This window comes from Barbus barbus, assembly GCF_936440315.1.
Source record: "Barbus barbus genome assembly, chromosome: 20".
In the NCBI taxonomy this organism is placed as follows: domain Eukaryota; kingdom Metazoa; phylum Chordata; class Actinopteri; order Cypriniformes; family Cyprinidae; genus Barbus; species Barbus barbus.
Genome location: NC_136748.1, coordinates 26,575,263 through 26,596,779, shown reverse-complemented (window position 1 = coordinate 26,596,779; position 21,517 = coordinate 26,575,263). Strand labels below are relative to the sequence as shown.

General features: G+C 35.9%; 2 protein-coding genes across 3 annotated transcripts in view; one reads left to right on the top strand and one right to left on the bottom strand.

Annotated features, from left to right (window-relative positions):
- Window positions 1-1,591: 1,591 nt before the first annotated feature.
- On the top strand, window positions 1,592-4,247 carry foxa1 (forkhead box A1). The gene is made up of 2 exons (XM_079443435.1): window positions 1,592-1,836; window positions 2,581-4,247. The coding sequence occupies exons 1-2, from the start codon at window positions 1,765-1,767 to the stop codon at window positions 3,793-3,795; spliced, it is 1,287 nt and encodes a 428-aa protein (XP_079299561.1). The 5' UTR covers window positions 1,592-1,764; the 3' UTR covers window positions 3,796-4,247.
- A 3,372-nt stretch (window positions 4,248-7,619) lies between these two features.
- mipol1 (mirror-image polydactyly 1) overlaps window positions 7,620-21,517 on the bottom strand; it is a 72,844-nt gene continuing 58,946 nt past the window's right edge. For both annotated transcript variants that reach the window (XM_079442817.1, XM_079442818.1), the window contains exons 13-14: window positions 15,138-15,320; window positions 7,620-9,034 (exon numbers count right to left, since the gene is read on the bottom strand). In XM_079442817.1, coding sequence (XP_079298943.1) covers window positions 8,968-9,034; window positions 15,138-15,320 — 250 coding nt within the window. In that variant the 3' untranslated portion in view covers window positions 7,620-8,967. The remainder of the gene's footprint in view (window positions 9,035-15,137; window positions 15,321-21,517) is intronic.

The following is a 21,517-nucleotide window of genomic DNA, read 5'->3' as shown; positions in this document are numbered from 1 at the left end:
TGTTAATAATTTATTTTTTTATGTAAGCATTTTTATTTATGCATATAGCACCAAAAAAAAAAAAAAAAAATTAATTAAAAATACTAAAAATGTATAAGGAATCATGGTGTGCTTTAGTCCGTAATCTTAGAACAGACAGAGAGAGAGAGAGAGAGAGAGATAAATAAATTAATTAACAGATTAAATGTACATACGAAAAGTTTTTATAATAATAATAATAATAATAATAGAAGTAGGGCTACTTTTATTTTTATTTTTTAAAAGAAAACTATATTTGTAACCTATAAGAAACTATACATTTGAGCTAAATAAATAAATACATACATACATAACAGCCTGTTTTTATTTATTTTATAAATCATGCATTTAATCTACTGACAAGGCAATGATGATACTCTCTATCCCTCCCTCCCTCTCTGTCTCTCATGGGGGCTTTGACATGGTCTAATGTTCTTTGCTTCAAGGGCCATTTCATTCCATCCTGTGAGGAATCGATCTGTGCTCTAATGGTGTGAGAGATCACTGGAGATAATCCGCTGTAAGTGGATGATCAGTGCTGTCATTCGCTCATTAGCAGGTGTACAGTGGGAAATCTGACCTCTTGTTTATCTGAGCAATATGAAGAGGGAGATGCTGGGGTTTCCAGGTCCTTCCTAAATGCAGGACTCAATACCAAAATTAATAGCTTTCAGAGTTATTACAAGTGATTAATATTTCATTTGCTATTACTGTGAAGCTTGAACAGATTTGTTAACAATTTTAACAAATAAATAGCCTAATAAAATAAATAATTACATGATCTGTTAAATAATACATTTCAGGTTGCAAGTATTAAATATTTTATATATTTTCATACATGTTAATATTTAAATATAGCCTACATGACACAGCATGCATCATTTTGGTAATATTTAATAATAACTTTTACTTTATTAATATTTTTATAAAGTAAAAAATGTAGTTAAAAATTTAATAATTTAAAATTAAAGTTAAAAATGACTGAAACTCAGCATTAATACTTTCAAGAATAACATCAATATAATCAATATTAAAAAATAATGCATGTGTATTCAAAATATTCATATATATTTTGTATGAACATGTTATAACATCTTCTAAAGGCATATTAATGAAGGATATTATAAAGTATTATAATTATGTTATGCAAGTTAAACAAATATAAAATATTATTATATACAATATTATTTCCTCAGATGACACTCTAGTTCAAAGGACCTGAAACCTCACCTGAATTCAAAATTAAATTACTTGCGTTTAAAAAAAAAAATTCTAAAGTTAAATAATTCCTTAATTTAAGTTATTTTGCAAAAAAAAAAAAAAACAATATGCTAAAAATGTTTAGAGTCTTCAGATATCCAATAGGCTATTATGGAATATAATGTGTTTATTCCGTGGTGTTGAAATTTAAATAGTTTTTTTTTTTTTTTTTACTTTTTCCTGTGAATAGTATTGTGAAATAAAACACACTGGACATTCCTGTTTAAAACAGCAGTAAACGTGTTCCTGGAAGAAGGAGAGAGATCCAGGCAAATGAGACATAGAAAGTGGGCTGTACCGTGTTCTACGTAACAGACAGGGGAAGATCTCCAGTTCAGTCCCAACATTTCCTCACTTTACCCAAAGCCGCGCACAACATCCCACCAGTGACTGCGCGGTGCCAGGACGCGCGCACACACACACTCACACACACACGCGCTGTGAGTCTGCGAACTGCATGTGCACGAGCTGCGGATTTCCTCCATAATGTTGGGCGCAGTGAAAATGGAAGGACACGAAACTCCAGACTGGAGCAGCTACTATAATGATGCACAAGAGGTGAGAGATGACTATTACTTCCACTCTGAGCTGCTGGAATAGCCTGAAAGTTTGTTGCTGCATGCACGTGAATAATGCATTAACCGATTAAAACCGAGGCGCAAACCATTTTTAAAAAGACTGAAAAATGAAATGTAAATATTCGGAAAAGCTGAAAAAATATCAGCCATTGATCAACCCACTTGGTGGCAGCAGTGATGCCATTGCAAGTGAGTCACAATAGTTTGAAATTGGAAGAGTTTAGCTAATATAATTGTATATCGAAATAATATAAACTATTAAAAATTAGTAGCTGACTAAACTATTTTTATTCAATTTATTATCGATTATGTATTATATATTATGCAAATTTACAAGATAGCCTACTATTTTGTCTCGTTTAATTTGAGCAAAATGTATTTATTAGGCTGTTAAATTCTATAAAACAGTCTATATTTGTAGGCTACTATAAAATAAAATACGTTAAGTGCATCAGCGATTGCACATTTAATATTTCGTTATTTTAAAAACAACAAAATAAAAACAGATTAAAAATTAAAATGTTCTCACATTTTTTTTAATAGCTACTATTTTAATGGTCTGAAATTGCTGCCTTGTTTAAGAAATCGGTTTATACTGTAACTTTTTAAATAACGATTTTTTTAATAGGTGAAATTACATTATTGTCTCAGAGAAAAGATGCAAAATTACATTCTATACGAATAAAAGTGCTGAATACTAAAAGCCACTATTTATTTATTTCAGGTCTATTCTCCCATGACGAACAGCAGCATGAACGCTGGCCTGAGCTCCATGAATAACATGAACAGTTACATGGGCATGTCCACCAGTGGGAATATGACTTCCAGTTCTTTCAACATGTCCTACGCGAACCCAGCGCTGAGTACGGGACTGAGCCCAGGCACCATGGCCGGGATGCCCCCGGGTGCCACCGGCGCCATGAACGGGATGAGCGGCGGCGTGTCGACCATGGGCACCGCGCTCAGCCCGTCTAACCTGAACGCCATGACGGCTCAGCACAGCTCCATGAACGCGCTGAACCCGTACTCCAGCATGAGCCCCACCATGAGCTCCATGACATACGCGCAGCCCAACCTGAACCGGGCCAGAGACAACAAGACTTTCAGGAGAAGTTACCCGCACGCCAAGCCGCCCTACTCCTACATCTCCCTCATCACAATGGCCATCCAGCAGGCTCCCAGCAAAATGCTTACCTTAAGTGAGATTTACCAGTGGATAATGGACCTGTTCCCCTACTACCGTCAGAACCAGCAGAGGTGGCAGAACTCCATCAGGCACTCGTTGTCTTTCAACGACTGCTTCGTCAAAGTGTCCCGGTCGCCCGACAAGCCGGGAAAGGGCTCCTACTGGGCTCTGCACCCTGATTCTGGGAATATGTTTGAGAATGGCTGTTACCTGCGAAGACAGAAGCGCTTTAAATGCGACAAAAAGTTGTCGGACGGAAAGAGGTCAGACGGAAAGCGAGAGCAGTCGAGCGGCTCGGGCTCGCCGGCCAGCGACAGCACCAGCAGCAAACCTGGCCACATGGACTCGAGCTCCATAACGTCCTCGAACCAGTCGTCCAGTCCTCCCAGTTTGGACCACAGGGGCGCTAGCACTGCCGGCTCTGAACTGAAGAGCACCGGCCCACAGGTGCACCCCGTGTCCACGTCCCTGTCCTCGCTGCACTCTATGGCCCACGAACCCCAGCTGCACCTCAAAGGAGATCCCCATTACTCCTTCAACCACCCGTTTTCCATCAATAATTTAATGTCCTCTTCAGAGCAACAGCATAAACTGGAATTGAAAGCGTATGAACAAGCGTTGCAATATTCCTCCTATGGCTCAGGGATGTCTTCCAGTTTGCCCATGGCCGGGAGAGCCAGCATGGACCCTTCGGCTTTAGAGGCCTCTTACTACCAAGGTGTGTATTCCAGGCCTGTTCTTAATACATCTTAGTCAGTTGGCGACGAAAACAAAAAAACTTTATTTTATTTTTTGCATGCACTTGCAGCAAAGGAACTGTTACTTTAAAATATAACAACATGTGTATGTGTATAATAAAATATTGTAAAGTGTTCCCAATGATTGTATATCCCAGTTATAAATCATTGCTAGTGTATTTAAATCATTTTGAGCTTGTAAAATACTTGTTGTGATCCTCAAACCTGTAGTTCCCCTTTGTGTTACAACGTGCACGAATGAAGGTCAACTTTGGTCTTGTTGCTGGTATAAAAGCAAAAGCGATGCCCCTGTCTGTTGCAGATGTATTTGAATGTTGTCATTTTACTCATTATTTTGGGGTTTACTTACCTCGTTTTGACAAAAAAAAAACACTTCCCAATCTTGTATTGAAATAAATGAATCCAAGGTGGAAATGCATTGTGAATAAAAAAATGTATTTCTTAATCAAGCAAAACGTTTGTGATATTTTTATACAAAGAGGTGAAATTATGAAGGCGATTTCATGCATGCATTTTTCGTGAAAATACATTCGCAAATGATTAAAAAAAAACTAGATATTAATTTAATAAGAATATCTGATTTTTTTTTTTATTTCGATTCATTTTTTTGTTGTTGAAATAATTAGGCTATTCTATTTATTCTTTTGCATTCGCATTATTGTGTGCCAAGCTATTAAAAGCAATGCATGCTCAATAATGACTTGAAATAAAATAGAAATAGATGCTATTTTAATCAAATTGAATTCTTCAAAATAGGCTGTCTGCTTTCAAAGCCAGCTTTTGGCTGAGCCCGTCTGGTTTTGACTTGTTGTTGGTAAAAGACCAAGAGAAAATCCAAATCTAACACACGCGCAGCCTCAAAGACTCGCTTCATAAAAGATCCGATCTCGTTTTAAATGGGATTTTAAACAATATCATAGAGAGGCCAAATCATCTTTTTGTGGAGCGTAACCTACATGATGGGCACGTGAACCTGAACAGATTTGACTTTGATCATGGTATTTTGTATACATGCATTTTGGCTGAGTAGCCGTGAAATTCATTTAATTATCTTGTAATTCCCCCCCGATGCGTAAATAAAATGGATAATTGACTTCAGGCTTGAGAAATCTCGATATGTGCAGCCTATAAACTAAGGTTAAACAGCTGATATTTGTGCTTTTTCTTTTTAATTCGATTTAAAAATAAAGAAAACTTTTTTTTTTTTTTTTTTTTCAAAAGTAGGGTTCGATGCGGTCGATTTTTCTGAGACTGAATTAGAGCTCGCAACAGAAATATTTAGGCTGGTGGAGATGGAAAAGTTAATAATAATTGCAATAATCGACACTGAAATTTGTAAATAATAATATTAATAATAACTTAAAATAAAATGTTACTTTTTTGGGGGGGAACGATCCAATATTGTAAGGATTAAAAGCACGTTTAATTGCATGTTTAAATCTAAATTACATTCTCTTTTGCGCACGCTGTGCATTATAAAACAGATCGTTTTACATTTGATATATTTACCTAAAAATGTCTAAATATCTAACAGAAATGCCTGCTTACACATAACAAATAAATCATGTGAACTTTAGGGGATTGATTAAATAATATACAAATTCAAACTATAAATAAAATACAAATGAAAAATATTATACCATTAATTCTTATCATTTTAGTTAGCTCATTATACCTACTCTTTAATGCACAATTTAAAATAATTACATTTCAGCTCATAAATCACATTGCTGTATCGCTGCCGTTAGGTGTGATTTGATTATGTATATTTGGGTTTTACATAAACATTGTTTTATTTAAATCATTTACAAATCTTTGTGACAGAAACAGTGACTCGAAGTGGTCCGCTCTGATGATGATGATAATGAAAGCAAAGGATTATTAATATGCGCTTCTGAAAATCCAACAGTTTACAAGGGCAGTGCAGAAATATTTAACACATTTTAGGGAAAACTCTTTACGAGTGCATTGAAAGGAATAACAGACTGCTCATTTAATCCCATATTTCCGTCTAATTTAAATAGTGGCATGTATAATTTAGATATGCAATCATTTGCTTGGGTATTTTATTGTTTGTAATTGACGCAGTGATTGCACAGGGCAACATTTGACGGTTTTATTTCTATATAACGCTTTTCGACATTTCTATGTTGCATTGCACAATTACTTTGCACAGCTTAACATATGCGATCAGCAGGCAGCGTTCAAACTTATGTGGCATCTCTCGTTCCCCCATCAAAAGCTCTGGCGCTTTCTTCAGCCTTATGGAGCAAAATTTCGACAACAATACGCACGGCCCTTTAGTTCAAAGCGCCCATCAGCGGGTCTACCCGTAGACCTTTCTTCTCCCTCTTTTCATTCTGAGTTTGGAAAAGCACTACAGGGCCAAGGCGCTCCTAATACCTTCTGATGGGGATTGAATTAATTATCTCCAATAACACAATTGTGCTTGGCCAACGAAAAGAGCAAAGCAATACCCCTTCAGAATCACACACACGAAAGAAAGGGCCTTTCAAAGGGCGAGAGAGAAGAGGGAGAGATCTCTATCCGACATCAGCTTTAGAAGCAGCTGCTTTTCCATTAAAAATGATACGGGAGAAGTTTATTAGAGCTTTGTGCCCCTCTAATATGCATCGACCATGTCAGGTTGGTGGTCTCGCACTCCCCTCGCGGCGTTCCGTGTTTTGTGTCTTCATTATTCTACAACAGGGGCTTTTGGATAGAAACGGCCAGTTGGCTTCATTGGAGTTTCATTGCATAGTGCATTTCTTTATATTTTCATTCCTTTAATTTTATGTAATTTATTATTCGACGATTACAGGAATAATGCATTTGAAAGAATGCAAAATTACAAATGAATAACGCAAAAAGTTAAAAATAAAGGTTCTTTACTGGTTCCATGAAGAACCTTTAACATCCATGGAACCTTTATAAGGTTCTTTAGATTATTAAAATATTTCTTCTCACTAATAAAAATTGTTCTTTTAAGAACGGTTCACTGAAAGGTTCTTTGGGAAACCAAAAATGGTTCTTCTATGGCGTTGCTGCAAACAACCCTTTGAAACCTGTAATTAAATTGAAAAGATTAGCAAATAAGCTTAAATAGGCTATTATGAAATTCTGGTACTCTGGTCTAAATTAATATAAGTTCAATATTTATATTATATTCAATTCAGAATATAAGGTTATACATGTCAACAATGCACAATTTTAACATTCCAAACAACACAAATTTATCAGCTTCATCAGAACCTGGGAAAAATAAAAACGTGCCATAGAAAATGTGCACTATATTTTTATAAATAAACAGCTACTATGAGAAGCAGACAGAGAAAAAGAGAGAGCTTGAAATATTTGGTGTTGTTATAGCAACCGGATCAGTGGTGCTTTTCTCTGAGGGTCATTCAATATGTGCAGCCGAAACACGGTTTTAATTAAAGCGTATAAAAGTTTTTTTGTAAGTCGATGATCACGCACACTGAATTTGGGGGTGGTAATGGGGCATTTCACTCCACATGCCCCAATAAACACAGCCTCCAGCCCCACTCGGAACATCCACATCTCAAACAAGTCACTTAAAACACACACATCTCAAACAAATCATTTAAGAACGCACATCTTTTTCACAAGTTTTTCGCCTGAGAAAAAAAAGAAAAAAAAAAAGTTGCACCATCAAAGGGCAAGTGTTTTCCATAGGGATGTGGCGGGACACCCAGGTTGTGCCATCTCCACGGTAACCTATAGGAGGAAAATCGACAAGCTTGTCCTGGTGTCGGGCGTTTATTTGAGGGGAGGGACACTCAGTGGCACGCCTGGTCTAAACAGCTCTTTCTTTATTCACCGGTGCATCTAACATATTTCTGAGTACATAATCGATCAGGCTGAAGAAGAGCTCTGCTGAAGGACGGACAGGGAAAGGCAACATTAAGCATGCTTATATAATTGTTTGGGGTATCTAGTCGTTGGTAAAGGTCGACAGATCTCTTTGGCCCATTTTGTTTGTAAATTATCAGCATGCAAAGCAGTTCCCATTAAACACTCGCAACACATTAATAAGAATTCAAAGAATAATCAACCCCCTTTTTTTCAGAAATGCCATTCCCACAATATACTGTATATCTGATTGTGCACTTCCAAAATTAACAGACTTTTTTTTTTTTACTAAAATGTTGGGATGTGATTTTAAATCGTGTTTGCAATAAACAATACAAATTTTAAGAACACATTAAAAAGTATTAAAAGTAAAGAATAATTGCAAATATTTCAACAATATTTCACCCAGCACAACATTTAATGTATGTTACTTGAATTAAAAAGAGTGCTATTTATGGGTTTGATTGAATAGTTGTGTTTGGAACATGATTGTGTAGTTTTAAAATTAATTTGAATTAAAAACAAATTTAGAAAAACATTAAGACTGTTATTTCTACTCAAAAGACTTGTTTCATATTTACTTAATAAATAAGAGGGTTCATGTGAGTCATGTAAAACAAACATTTAACAATTATACAACTATATTCTCTATTAGTGGACTGCATAATTACATTTGATTTGATTTTTTTTTTTATATATATATATTTTAAGGATTTATCCTATAATTTCTATTGTCAATATATCTAAAAACACTAATTGATAATCACAGAAACGATTTATTATTAAATAAAATTTAAGAGTAAATACCGAACAAGCATTCATGATCATAAATATTGATTGTGTCGACTGATATTGTTGTTATAACTCCCTTTATTAATTTGGGAAAAATGTAAAATATCTATAGTCCAGTTTGTCCATCCCCAAATCCCAGCTTTGTCCAAAAACAGCTGGCTTTTTATGAAAAATAAAGTCTCAGTACCTCACAAAGTAATCGTCCAATCAAATCTCCCTTGTTTAACAAGACTTAACCTCACACTGTAAGTAAAAATCGACCGAGAGGAGAAGAAAGAACGAAAGAAAGAAAACCTTTGGAGTAGTAGATAGAGTGTGGAGGTAAAAGGCTGGCTGCAGTAGTTTCATTGGTGACTGCAGAGAGAATGTGGTTAAACATTTACGATGGCGTTTCTGAGCCTGTGTTTGCCCAGGCCAGGCTTCGGCTGTTTGCTCAGAGTTAAACGCTGCAGCCTGGTCACCAGATGTGGCCGTCTGCTCGGGTCACCCGACGGCCAGTCGGTCAGATGACTTTCCGGACACTGCCAGTGCCCACTTTCTTCCGTAACACCTCCACCAGCCGCTCCAACCTGAGAACGGAAAGACACAGAGAGGGAAGGCAGATATAAGTGATTGTGTAAATGAAAGTAGAGCAAGACAAACGCAGGCCAGCTCTTAGCTGTTTTCTCCTCACACAAGGGTGCTCTTGGAGGAACGGAAATATGCGGAGAGTGGATGTAGACACTTCTTAAAGTGGGTGAGACATCCATGCTGGTGTCAATGCCCAAATCCTCCAAATATCCGCCTGCCTTTACTCCAGCAAACAGAAGCCTGTGTGTGGTGTCATGTGATTGGTCGGGGTGACTAAACCTGTGCTTATGAGGGCGATGATCCCACAGACTCTGTGGAAATGGAGGGAGATCTAGATGGGTGAAGGGATTCTTCAGGAGCAAATGAATAATGGGAACCAAAGCAGACCTGCTTCTCTCCATCCAAACAAATGCTGCTTCCGCTCCAAAAAAAAATACTCTTCAGAAACTTTGATATTACTTCAGATGATGTTATACTATGCAATAAATAGTTAATAAACACTTTAACTTGCTTAAAGTGACATTACTTAAAGAAAAAAGATTTATGATTATTATTTGTTATAATATTCAAGCTAAATTAAATCACTTTTTTATATCAAATTATAATTTATATAGAAATTTTGTGTGTGAATATTTCAAACAAATTTGAGATTTGCATATACATTTTATTTAAATTCAATGCATTATGTTTGTCATGTCTATATATGAAAATGAATAAAAAACTAGACATAAAAAAAAAAAAAGAAAAATTACCAAAAAAAGCACAACAAAACTACTAATACCCTCTCTCTCTCTATATATATATATATCCAAATATATATAAATCTATATCCATCCATCTATAAACATACAGAAATTAAAGTGCATTTTATTTAAATGTATAAATCTCAAATTTGTTCAGGTTACAATCTCTCAATTAAATATGAATGACAAAAAACAATGAAAGAAAATTGTATGCATAAATTTCAGTAATTTATTTTAGACAATACATGAATTAAATTACAAGATTTTTACACTTTATGAAGAAAACATACGGTACTTCTCAATTTCTTAGCCACAAGCACAATGCTAGGTTGGCGTGATTGCTTATAAGATCCAAATACCTATAATGCTCAGAGTCAATTTTTCAGTATTCAGTGATCTGAAAGTCAGACTTGAAAGTTAAGTATTTAATATATTAATTAATTACATTAAATAAAGGCACGCATGACAAATGTAGAAGGTTGTAGAGAGCTCAGGATTGATAAATCCAAGCTTTTTCAAATAAAAAGAGCCGATAACATTGAGTTCAAGCCGTCTTACAACAACAAAGCAAGCCCAGCTCTATCAGAGCCTTCATAGCAATCCTGATAAGACGTGCTTAGCATAGCCAGTGCTAGTATTGTCTACTGAGGTTTCTCAGTCTTATCAAGTGAGCATATGGGAGTGGTCTGACCCAAGCCTTGCTCCTGCCGAAGTCTCCACCTGTTTTTCCGTACAGAGAGATTGAAGAGCAGCCGCAGGACCATACGTATTTCTCAGAGGCGCTCTGTGGCCAAAACAAATGCGTCAATTTGGAGCGAAAGAGGGGAAGATGAGGGGGTGGGGACGGTTCAAAACAGCAGACTAATATTTATAAAAGGTCACTGTTGCTAAATGAACAGGCCACGCACATGAGCATATATACATATACAAGCAAACAGCCATCATATATCACACACGCAATTCTACCCAAAACACACAAACATGCAGACAGACAACACTAGACTGTCTCTCCTCCATAAACATGCACAGAAACACCTTTCCCCCCTGTGTGCACATTTTTAGCGTTTTAAATATATTCATTAGCCTCCCTGTCATGTTTACACAATTAACAGGTCTGCCTTTCCGTGGCAGGATCTCCAAGGTGTGCCTGCGGGCTGGGGAGGATTTGGTGAACACTGTTTGCAGAGAGTGGCCGTAAACCCAAACATACACGCGAGGGTAGAGCCGGCAAAAGCACAAATCCCGATTAAGAATTCACGGAGTCGCAAAACCAACAATTCCAGCTCAAATAACACAGAGTAAACAGCAGCCGTGCATAAATTCTAAACAACAGCACGTTTTATGTATGGGACGACAACATATCCATGTTTCAATGCAAAAGAAGATCCTGTTCGTAATCTATAATTATGCCACGACAATGCCTGACAAAAATGCTTACATGAAATGCTATAAGATCATGCTGATAACTCGGACGGCTGCAGTGGGATTTTTAGCGATGCGTGAGATGCAGAACGGGACAAAATCAGCCTGTCAGACTGCAGCATAATACGACCAGTGTTATTTTAGTACCAGTGTCTTCTGAATAAGTTTATATTTGATTTTTTTCATTTTAATTTTAGTGAAAGTTTTAAGTAATTTTGTTGTGTGTTTTTGTCATTTTTACTATATTTAAAAAATATATATACTGTATATATATATATATGGTTTGTATGAATGGTTATTTTAGTTATAGTTTTAGTTATTTTAGTACATCAAGTTAAACTACATGACAACTGAGAAATGTTACCTCAGCAGCTTCCTGAAATAAAAAAAGTTTGTTTGTTGTTTTTTTAATAAAAATGTATATTATATATAATAGTTTTTTAATTAATATTCTGAATTAGTTTTTATATATATATATATATATATATATATATATATAATTTGTATTTATTTTATTTTAGTACATCAAGTTAAACTACATGAAAATGAGAAATGTTCCCTCAGCAACTAGCTGAAATAAAATAAGTGCATTTATAATAAAATTAAAATATAAAATAAATCTTTTATTTCTGTTAAAATGTATTTTATTTCAAGTAACAAAAGTTTTTTGTAATGGTTTTAGTAAACATCCCTGTAGTTAGTAATATCCCTGGATGGGACGTACCAGCCGCAGCCCATTTGTGGGCCGTCGGGCCAATGAAAAGGTCCTTTGTGCACTTCTCACGGCCAAATTTGATTCAGGAGGTCATTAGACATTCAGCTCAGCTCTTCTGTCAATGGGCCTGGAGGAACAGCACTCAGGTGCCACATTCTGGGACGGCACTGGGCTTCCTCCTCCCCGGTTCGCTCCGCTGTGGGAGTCTGGAGGCCGAGCGCATCACCCCTGCATTCTTCTCACCGTCATGCGACGAGGCCCACGTCAGAGCGGCTTCCCACAGGCCGCCTGGAGCCCAGTGAGTGCAGGGCATCCATCTGAATGTCAGCTAGCGGTCAGGTGCGACCGGCGCTGATCCGATCCTGCTTACTGCGGATGATCCCAGTCGTACACTCACGCAGAAGCTAACACTCATGTTATCCTTTGCTCATATGAGACAAAATAGCCATCGCCTAGACCCCAACCATCAATACATGAGGGCTCGCTGCAAGAAGAATGTGTTGTTTCACATTCTATCACATTTACTCACCCCATAAACTCAACAAAAAGAGGATTTTTAAAATAATTTTAATAATTAAAATTATTATCTGTACAACACAGGTCATACACTCAATAAAAAGTACATAAATTGTACCTTTAGAGGTACAACAGCTCATCACTGTGGCAGCACCATCGAATGGACATCTTTGTAGTTTATTTGCACTTAAAAAATTCATAGTAGTATCTTAAGGGCACATATTTTTACTCTACTGTAAGCTACAAATATTCACCTTTTATGGGTACATGCAAAGTTAAGGTGCAAAGTTGTCACTTAAAGGTTACTGCCCCAGTGATAAGATACTATCTAAAACTAAAAACAGAAAAAAACACTATTACTTAAAATAAAACAAACTACAATAAAAACCTAGTCTTATTTAGTTGCCAAAGCAACATTTCTCATTTTAATTTAATTTAAATTGATGTGCTAAAATAACTGAGACTGAAACGAAGACTGAAACTGAAATAAAAATTCATTACATAAATAAAATCTATACTGGTATCTCTATGATACTAAAATAACACATCAGTGAATGTAAAAAATAATAATCAGAAAGCAACAGAAAGGCAGTCCATGTGACTTGTATGCTAAATTTAAAGTCTTCTGGTGTCATGTGATGGCTTACATGGAACAGACCAAATTCCGGTTGTTATTCTCTGAAAACATGGTCATGATCACTATGTACAAAAACAGAACTCTCCATCAAATAAATATATCCTATACAAACAGATTTGAAATGATGTGAGGAATGACAATTTTGTCTTTAGGTGAAGTACTCCTTTAAATGGACAGCTCACCCAAAAATGAACATTTGAACATCATTTACTCACCCTAATGTTGTTTGACTTTCTTTGTTCTGTGGAACACAAAAGAAGATACTTTGAGAAATGTCTCAATGTGCTTTTCCCCATGCAATGAAAATCAGCGATGTCCAACATTCTTCAAAATATATCTTCTTTTGTGTTCCACAGAACAAAGAAAGTCATGAGGGAGAATAAATGATGCTCATTTTTGGGTGAACTATTCCTTTAAGAAGTGATTTGGCACAAATTCAGGGCCTCGAGCAATAAATAACATGCTGATTCTCAGAATACAGGGAAGTTGTTAGCTTCCAGTAATACTACACAGAGACTCTTCCAGTAGTCCTGCGCAGGGGTGAAATGAGCAGTTCACACGACTGAACCTTGCACTGCGGACGCCGCTTGGTCAGACCAATGTACGCAAACACGCTGTCTAGGTGAGGACAGCAGCACCGCTCAAAGCAAAGTGCATTGTGGGACATGGAGTTTCATGTCATGCAGCAGAGGCTGTGTGATCTTACCTCTGAAAATGGAAACCCTTCAGAGCGGCATGTGTAAACAGTGCACTAAAGTTCTGTCATTGTGATGGGGTAGTGGGGGTTTCTCTCTGTGTTTTGAGCACCCCCTCAGCTTAGCATCTCCACCCCCTTTGGTTAATTCATTATGTAAATAGATCAGCAGGCCGCCCTGTGCTTGCTTTGTGTGGGGAGCTCCCTATGCGAGTGAGACAAGAGGGAGAGAGAGGGAATATCTATCTGACGACCAGTTTTTATCAATGTACAGAAAAGATCAAGAGGGCAAGGTTAGAGAGACTGAGAGAACAGGCTTTAGGAACGTCCAACAAGTGCAGGAATATCTCCAAACAGGAATAAACAGGCTTCTTTAATGGAACACAAAAGTGAAGAACGTTCATGCTCTTTTCAATGCAATACAAGTGAATAAGGATCAACACAGTTGATCTCCAGAAATGACCAAAAAGCATCATATAAAGAGTCTAAATGAGTCATGTGGATTTAGTTAAGACTAATTTTGTAATTTTGCTTTAATGGTATTTTCTTCTAATTTTCAGCTTAACAGCATCTGTTCTCATTCATGGTCACAGAATGAAAAAGAGCAGCACGAACATTCTGTGTAACATCTCTTTTTCTGTTTCACAGAATAAAGTTATACAAGTTTGGAACTTGAAACTAAAGAAGGGTAAATAAGTAAATGGGCAAATGAGGACAAAACTGTCATTATCAAGTGAAAAAATATCCTAAGAACCCAAATTTATATATAAATACACACACACAACTGGTCAAAAGTTTGGAATAATCAAGAATTTTTTTAAATGTTTTTGTGAGAAGTATCTTATGCTCACCAAAGCTGTATTTATTTGATTAATGATGCAGTAAAACAGTAAAATATTATTAAAATTTTAAATAACTTTTCTATTTGAATATATTTAAAAATATAATTTATTCCTGTGATGCAAAGATGAATTGTCAGCATCGTTACTCCAGTCTTCAGTGTCACATGATCCTTCAGTAATCATTCCAATATACTAATTTGCTGCTCAAGAAACATTTCTTCTTATCATCAATGCTGAAAACAGTGTGCTTAATATGTTTGTGAAAGCTGAATTCTAGAATTCTTTAATGCATAGAAAGAACAGCATTTAAAAATGTCTTTATGCCAAAACATTTGAACAGTATATTTTATTTTCCACAAAAATATTAAGCAGAAAATTTTTGAAAACATTGGTAATGATATAAAGATCTTCAAAAACCATTTAAAAAATCCTAATCATTCCAAAATTTTGACTGGTAGACAGAGTTTAACATGGTTTTGGTATGTTGTTTAAACTTCCCCATGTTAAACCAGAAAGCACACGTCTGTACCCACCTCTGCACTTTCTCATTGGCCTCCCTCTCTCTCTCCTGGGTCAGACACAACTGGGACTGAGCGCTCTGAAATTCTGACGTCAGCTGCTTCAGACGGTGCAGCAGGGGCTGAATCTGGGGCTGGCTCTGGTTTGAGGTGGCAGGACTGTACAGACTGGTCTCATCAGCCTGATGCTGTAGCACACTGAAAATACAGTTTTGATACACAAGTGTAATTAGTGATAGAGTCAGTCGTGAATTGGCCATGTTCAATTGGCTGCTTGAAAGAAGTGTTACCACACCTTATGTCAGTATTCCATAAAATAATATAAATAAATAAATATAAAATAAAAATAAAATAAAATAAAAAATATACACACACACACACACACAGTCATGGCCAAAAATATAGGCACATTTGGTAAATATGTGATCAAAGGAGGCTGCGAAAATTATTCTGCACTGTTTATCCTTTTGATCTTTTATTTAAAAAATTCACAAAAATGTAACCTTTCATTGGATAATAAGAATTTAAAATGGGGGGAAATCTCAATATGAAATAAATGTTTTTCTCATATACACGTTGGACACAATTATTGGCACCCCTAGAAATTCTTATGAGTAACATATCTCTGAAGTATATTCCCATTCATATTCACAATTTTGAGCACTCCAGGGTGATTAAGAATATGAAATTATCCAGCCATGACTTCCTGTTTCACAGAAATATAAATAAGAGGGAAAACAAAGCCCAAATTCCCTTAATCATCCATCACAATGAGAAAAACCAAAGAATATATTTCTGATGTGCAGCAAAAGATAATTGAGCTTCACAAATTGGTGAAGTGGCTTTAAGAAAAGAGAGAGAGAGCAGTGAAAATTCCCATTTCCAACATCAGGGCAATAATTAAGAATTTCCAATCAACATAAAATGTTACGAAACTGCCTGGAAGAGGACATGCATCTATATCGTCCTAATGCACGGTGAGAAGGAGTGTTTGAGTGGCTAAAGACTCTCCAAGGACCACAGCTGGAGAGTCTCGGGGTCAGAAACCCTTAAATAAAAAGAAATAGTCAAACAGCACCTACATCACCACATGTTGTTTGGGAGGGTTTCAAGAAAAATTATCTTAGCTCATCCAAAACCAAACTCCAGCATATTCAGTTATCAGACACGACTGGAACTTCAAATGGGACTGTCTTCTATGGTCAGATGAAACTAAAAAATGAGCTTTTTAGCAGCAAACACTCGAGATGGGTTTGGAACAGGCTTTTAAACAAGTGCAGGAATATCTCCAAACAGGAATAAACAGGCTTCTTTATAATGGAACACAAAAGTGAAGAACGTTCATGCTCTTTTCAATGCAATAAAAGTGAATAAGGATCAACACAGTTGATCTCCAGAAATGACCAAAAAGCATCATATAAAGAGTCTAAATGAAACAAAAAAATGAGCTTTTTAGCAGCAAACACTCGAGATTGGTTTGGTGAACACAGGGATAAAGAGTACCCCATTTGTACAATGAAATATACTGCTGTTTTTTTAATGTTGTGGACCTATATTTCTGCTGGAGGTCCTGGACATCTTGTTTAGACACATGGCATCATGGATTCTATCAAATACCAACAGTTAAAAAATCAATAAGTGACTGACTCTGTTAGAAATCTTATAATGTGCCATGTTTGGATCTTCCAACCGTACAATAATCCAAACACAAACCTCAAAAACAACACAAAAAATGGGTCACTGAGCACAAAACCAAGCTTCTGCTGGCCATTCCAGTCCTCTGACCTGAACCCTGTAGAAAATGAGTGAGGTGAACTGAAGAGAAGAAGCACCAACATGGAGCTGGGAATTTCATAATGATATATTAAATTCTTATTATCCAATGAAAGGTTAGATTTTTGTGATTTTTTTAAATAAAAGATCAAAAGGATTAACAATGCAGATTAATTTTCACAGCCTTCTTTGATCATATTTACCAAGGGTGCCGATATTTTTGGCCATGACTGTATATATGCACGCACGCACACACACACACACACACACACACACACACACACTACTTGCCTATTCATACATTTTTCTGTAACTGCACTTTTGAGACATTTTGGTTACTTCAATAAAATATAAAATGGCTTACTTGATAATACCTTTAACGATCAACAGTTTAACATGTTTAAATTCTTTAAGCAAAATTCTGCACATTTTGCCCTTAAATGTAAAATAATGTATATAAACGTACATTTTATTAACAATACTTACACTTTAAAACTTACACTCTACATCTGCACTGTTAACTGCAATTGCTTTTAGTTTTAGTGCTATATCTACCTGAATTAACCCATAACAATGATTTTTGTTGGTAGAAATTAAGGTATTTAAGTTGATACATAATTTATATTGTATATAATTTATATTTTATATGTTTTCAGCACATTCTAACGAATGCAGTAGGCAACATAGATTGGTTGTTTATGAATGAAAAAATATTAACTAAAATTAACTGAACTGAATTTTTAAGTGAGTTAATTTCCAAGTAATACCAATTTGAATGCATATAAAACCTACAAAACTACATATCTTTGTTATTCATCGCACACTTCAATAGATCCTCGGGAAAGACAATCATCAAAATTACAAGAACAATATAACGGATGACTGACGGTGTAGCATCAGGCTCATGTTTCACAAACCAGGAGGAGAAATGCCAATGTTCAAATTTCTTACACAAACATGAAACTTGACCCAGACACCGAGAGAGCATGCTTGCAGTTTACCTGGAGGTGGGGAATTAGAACTCTATATCAACAGACACATCTAATATTCAAACGGAATGTCAGTACAAGAAACAATATCTGGGGCTAATAATTCCTCAGAATGTCAGCAGAATACATTAGCGCTCTCACGGCGCTGCATCCAATCCGAGGTGAAATTCAGACAGGTGTTTTTCAACAAGGCTTGAGACAACGAGGGTCAAGATAAAAACGGAAGGTAGGGGTGACGATGAGAGATACATATCAAACTAACCAAAGAACACGAGCAGAACTGTTCAACCACCTCCAAAAGCTCCTATGAAGTAATAGTAATACATCGAAATGCCGCTAACTGTCACAAAAAAACAAATCAATTTCTTGAGAAAACAGACGTTTCAAAGAATAAGCATTTATAAAGAAAACATGAAGCAGCTTTCCTGTGCAATTCAAAGCCACCAAAATGCTAAAGTGTTGCCAAGGCATTCCTGTATTTGACATGGCATTTACAGTTCAGGTGACTGCACTCATATGATGCCCGTGCCAATGTGCAAAGATGATTTTGTGCTTTCAGGGCTGCATGCAGCAGTCAAACAACTGCCATTGTGATGAATAAAAAATGCTAACAGATAACTACATTATTTTTAATGTGAGAGCGGGTGCAGCTGTTTGTAACTTGAAACTGCGAGGCTTGCATTATCATTCACTTCCAGATGATTTGACGTTAACCTTTTTATTATACATCACCTGGAAAAACTTATTTTGAAAGTGATTTCAATGATATTGTTCCTTAATGCAATTATCATTCCTCTATGCAATTATCTGCTATTCTTTTAAAATGTAATTTAATAAAAATGTTCTTTATCGTTATTGTTTTCGTCCTGAGTATGAACGGCCTAAAGTTACACATTTTGAGATTTCATTCATGAGTTTCATTCGCTTCCAATTATTTTACCTGTACAAAACAGTCCAATATAGTGCTTTATATTGCAAATTGGTATGTGTTATCATAATATTCAAATTTATTATCAAAATCATAAACAGACTGGTTTATAGTGCACTGAACATTTACCTATAGCAGGTGATAATTCATAATAGGGCTGCTCGATTATGACAAAAATCATAATCACGGTTATTTTGGGCAATATTGTAATCATGATTATTTAAAACGATTATTAGTGGGCCATATGACCAAAACTTTATATGAAAGATTTATTTATAGATAGTGATATATATCATATATATTTTCTGAAGATAAGGTTGCTATGACATCTACATTTTATAGACCAGCGAAATGTCACAATTCTCAACACCACAGCAGAATACCAGAGTAACTAATATCAGTTAAAAATTAAAAGAAGCAAAAAAGGTCCTCAAAATTATTAAACTGCCAGTAATCAAAAAAGCAAAGGAATACAATATAATAAAAAAAACATACAAATTAAACAAACGGTGCTTTAAGTTTCTTTTTTAATGCAAGTCGAAATATATTCAGTTAACAGCCTACTAGAGAAATTGAATAACCTAATGTAAAATAAAACAGCATAGTCTTCTCTGTAAGAATTAAACTTCCTATGTTTCTCATTAAAGCTACAAAAGTCTTTTAGTCAAATGCAGTGTGTGATTTTGAATTTGGCTTTTGTTGTTTGATTATTAATATAAAGGCTATGAAAATATATGGCTCTCTCTTTCTTGTGGTTACATACTCTACGTCTAATAGATTTTATCACCTGTTTTATGGTTTGTCAAATGAAAAGTAATTTTGTCTCCCCTTAACAAGTCCTATTATAAATTTCATTTAAGGGTGCTTAAAAAGCTGCCAACAAACTGCATAGGACTAATATGATTTAATATGACACCAAGAGCACAGAGATGTCAATATCAGGTCTAAATAATGATAACACCTGCTCCTCTTTTTATTCAAGCAGAAATGAGATGAACGGCTGTAATAACACACACAGGTACGCCGTGCTCACCTGCGACCACAGACATACAGAAAACCACAGCGCTATTAAGTGGGTATTCATATTAGCCAGCGAAACAATGCATTTAGTACAATGCCACGATTAGTTGACAATACAATACAAAACGTCTGTTTGGCTCGCATGCCTGCATGTGTCTATAGTGACAGAGATATCAGGATTGACTGGCAGCAGCTTTAGCCAATGTGCCTGTGTGTTGTTGCCTTAAAGTCATATTACTCATTCAGTCTTGCTAATTAGTTCCAGGAAGGTTTCCATGTCAGGTTCTTCCTTTATTTTTTTAAGGCAGGAGGTAATCAATTCTGATGCGATATTGATGGTCGAGAAAGTGATGTAAAGTTGTGTGCTTTGTTTAATTAAATGCAAACATATTGGGTACAAAGGTCCAATGACAGTGACAAACAAGGGCAGAGAAGCATTGCCACACTATGGATTATCTTATCTAAGTCCACCCACCCCCTCACAGACACAACTGGTCCATCCTGGTCCCCACTTTATGAGAATCATTATAGTAGGATATGACGTTCCTATCCCACTCAGAGGAATGGAGATGCTAGTATGATGGAGCCCCATAAACAGGCATATAAACGCAACCTGTCTAGTGCACAGTTCACTACATAGAAGCGGTGACAGATGTGTGAAATTATATGCGATTATACTACACTCTTAAAATTAAAGGTTCCAAAAGGGTTTGAGGCAATGGCATACAAGAAACATTTTTGGTTCCACTACAGGAACCTTTCAGTGAACTGTTCATTAAAGAACCTTTTTTAATTAGTGCAAAGAATATTTTAATAATCTGAAGAATTTATTTTCACTATAAAGAACCTTTTGTGCAATGGAAAGATTGGATGGATGTTAAAGGTTCTTCATACCACAGATGTCATTTAAGAATCATAATTTTTAAAAAAGTGTACATACAAAAAATAAAATTGAACGCTGAAAACTGACTCAACCTCAGGCCATCCGAGATTTTTTTCTTCATCAGAAGAGATTTGGAGAAATTTAGCATTACATCACTAGATCCTCTGCAGTGAATGGGTGCCGTCAGAAAGTCCAAACAGCTAATAAAAACATCACAATGAGTAACATCTTGTGAATTAAAAAGCTGCATGTTTTTAAGAAACAAATCCATAATTAAGGCATTTTAACTTTAAACAGTCATTTTTGGCTAAAATATGAGTGCATAATGCATAATAATGCTTCTTCCAGTGAAAAAGTCCATCCCCTGTTGTCCTCTCACATCAAAATCCAGCAGCATATTTGGTTAGAACGGTTTTGGACTCTCTTTGCATGTGAAAGGTCAAACTTCACTGGAGAAAGCAATATTATGGATAGAGGACTCGTATTTAATCCAGAAGCAATGGTTTGAAGTTTTAAAATACTTAATGAATACTTAATGAATTTATGTACTACAAACATGGAACATTTCAATTCACAAAACATTAATTCATGGACATGTGTGGTGTGGATTACTCGTGGATAATTGCAACGTTTTATCTCCTGTTTGGATTCTCATTCTGACGGCACCCATTCAAACTCTTATAAATTTGGGATGGCTTGTGGGCAAGTACATTTTTACAACTATTCCTTAAAGTATGAGCAACAGTAACAGTGACAGTGAAAACCCACTTATAAAAAAAATGCTAACAACTCCTTGTACATT

Coding starts and splice junctions, on each gene's coding strand:
- foxa1 (XM_079443435.1), top strand. CDS start 1,765: ATGTTGGGCGCAGTGAAAATGGAAGGACACGAAACTCCAGACTGGAGC. Junction 1,837..2,580: donor ACTATAATGATGCACAAGAG/GTGAGAGATGAC, acceptor TATTTATTTCAG/GTCTATTCTCCCATGACGAA.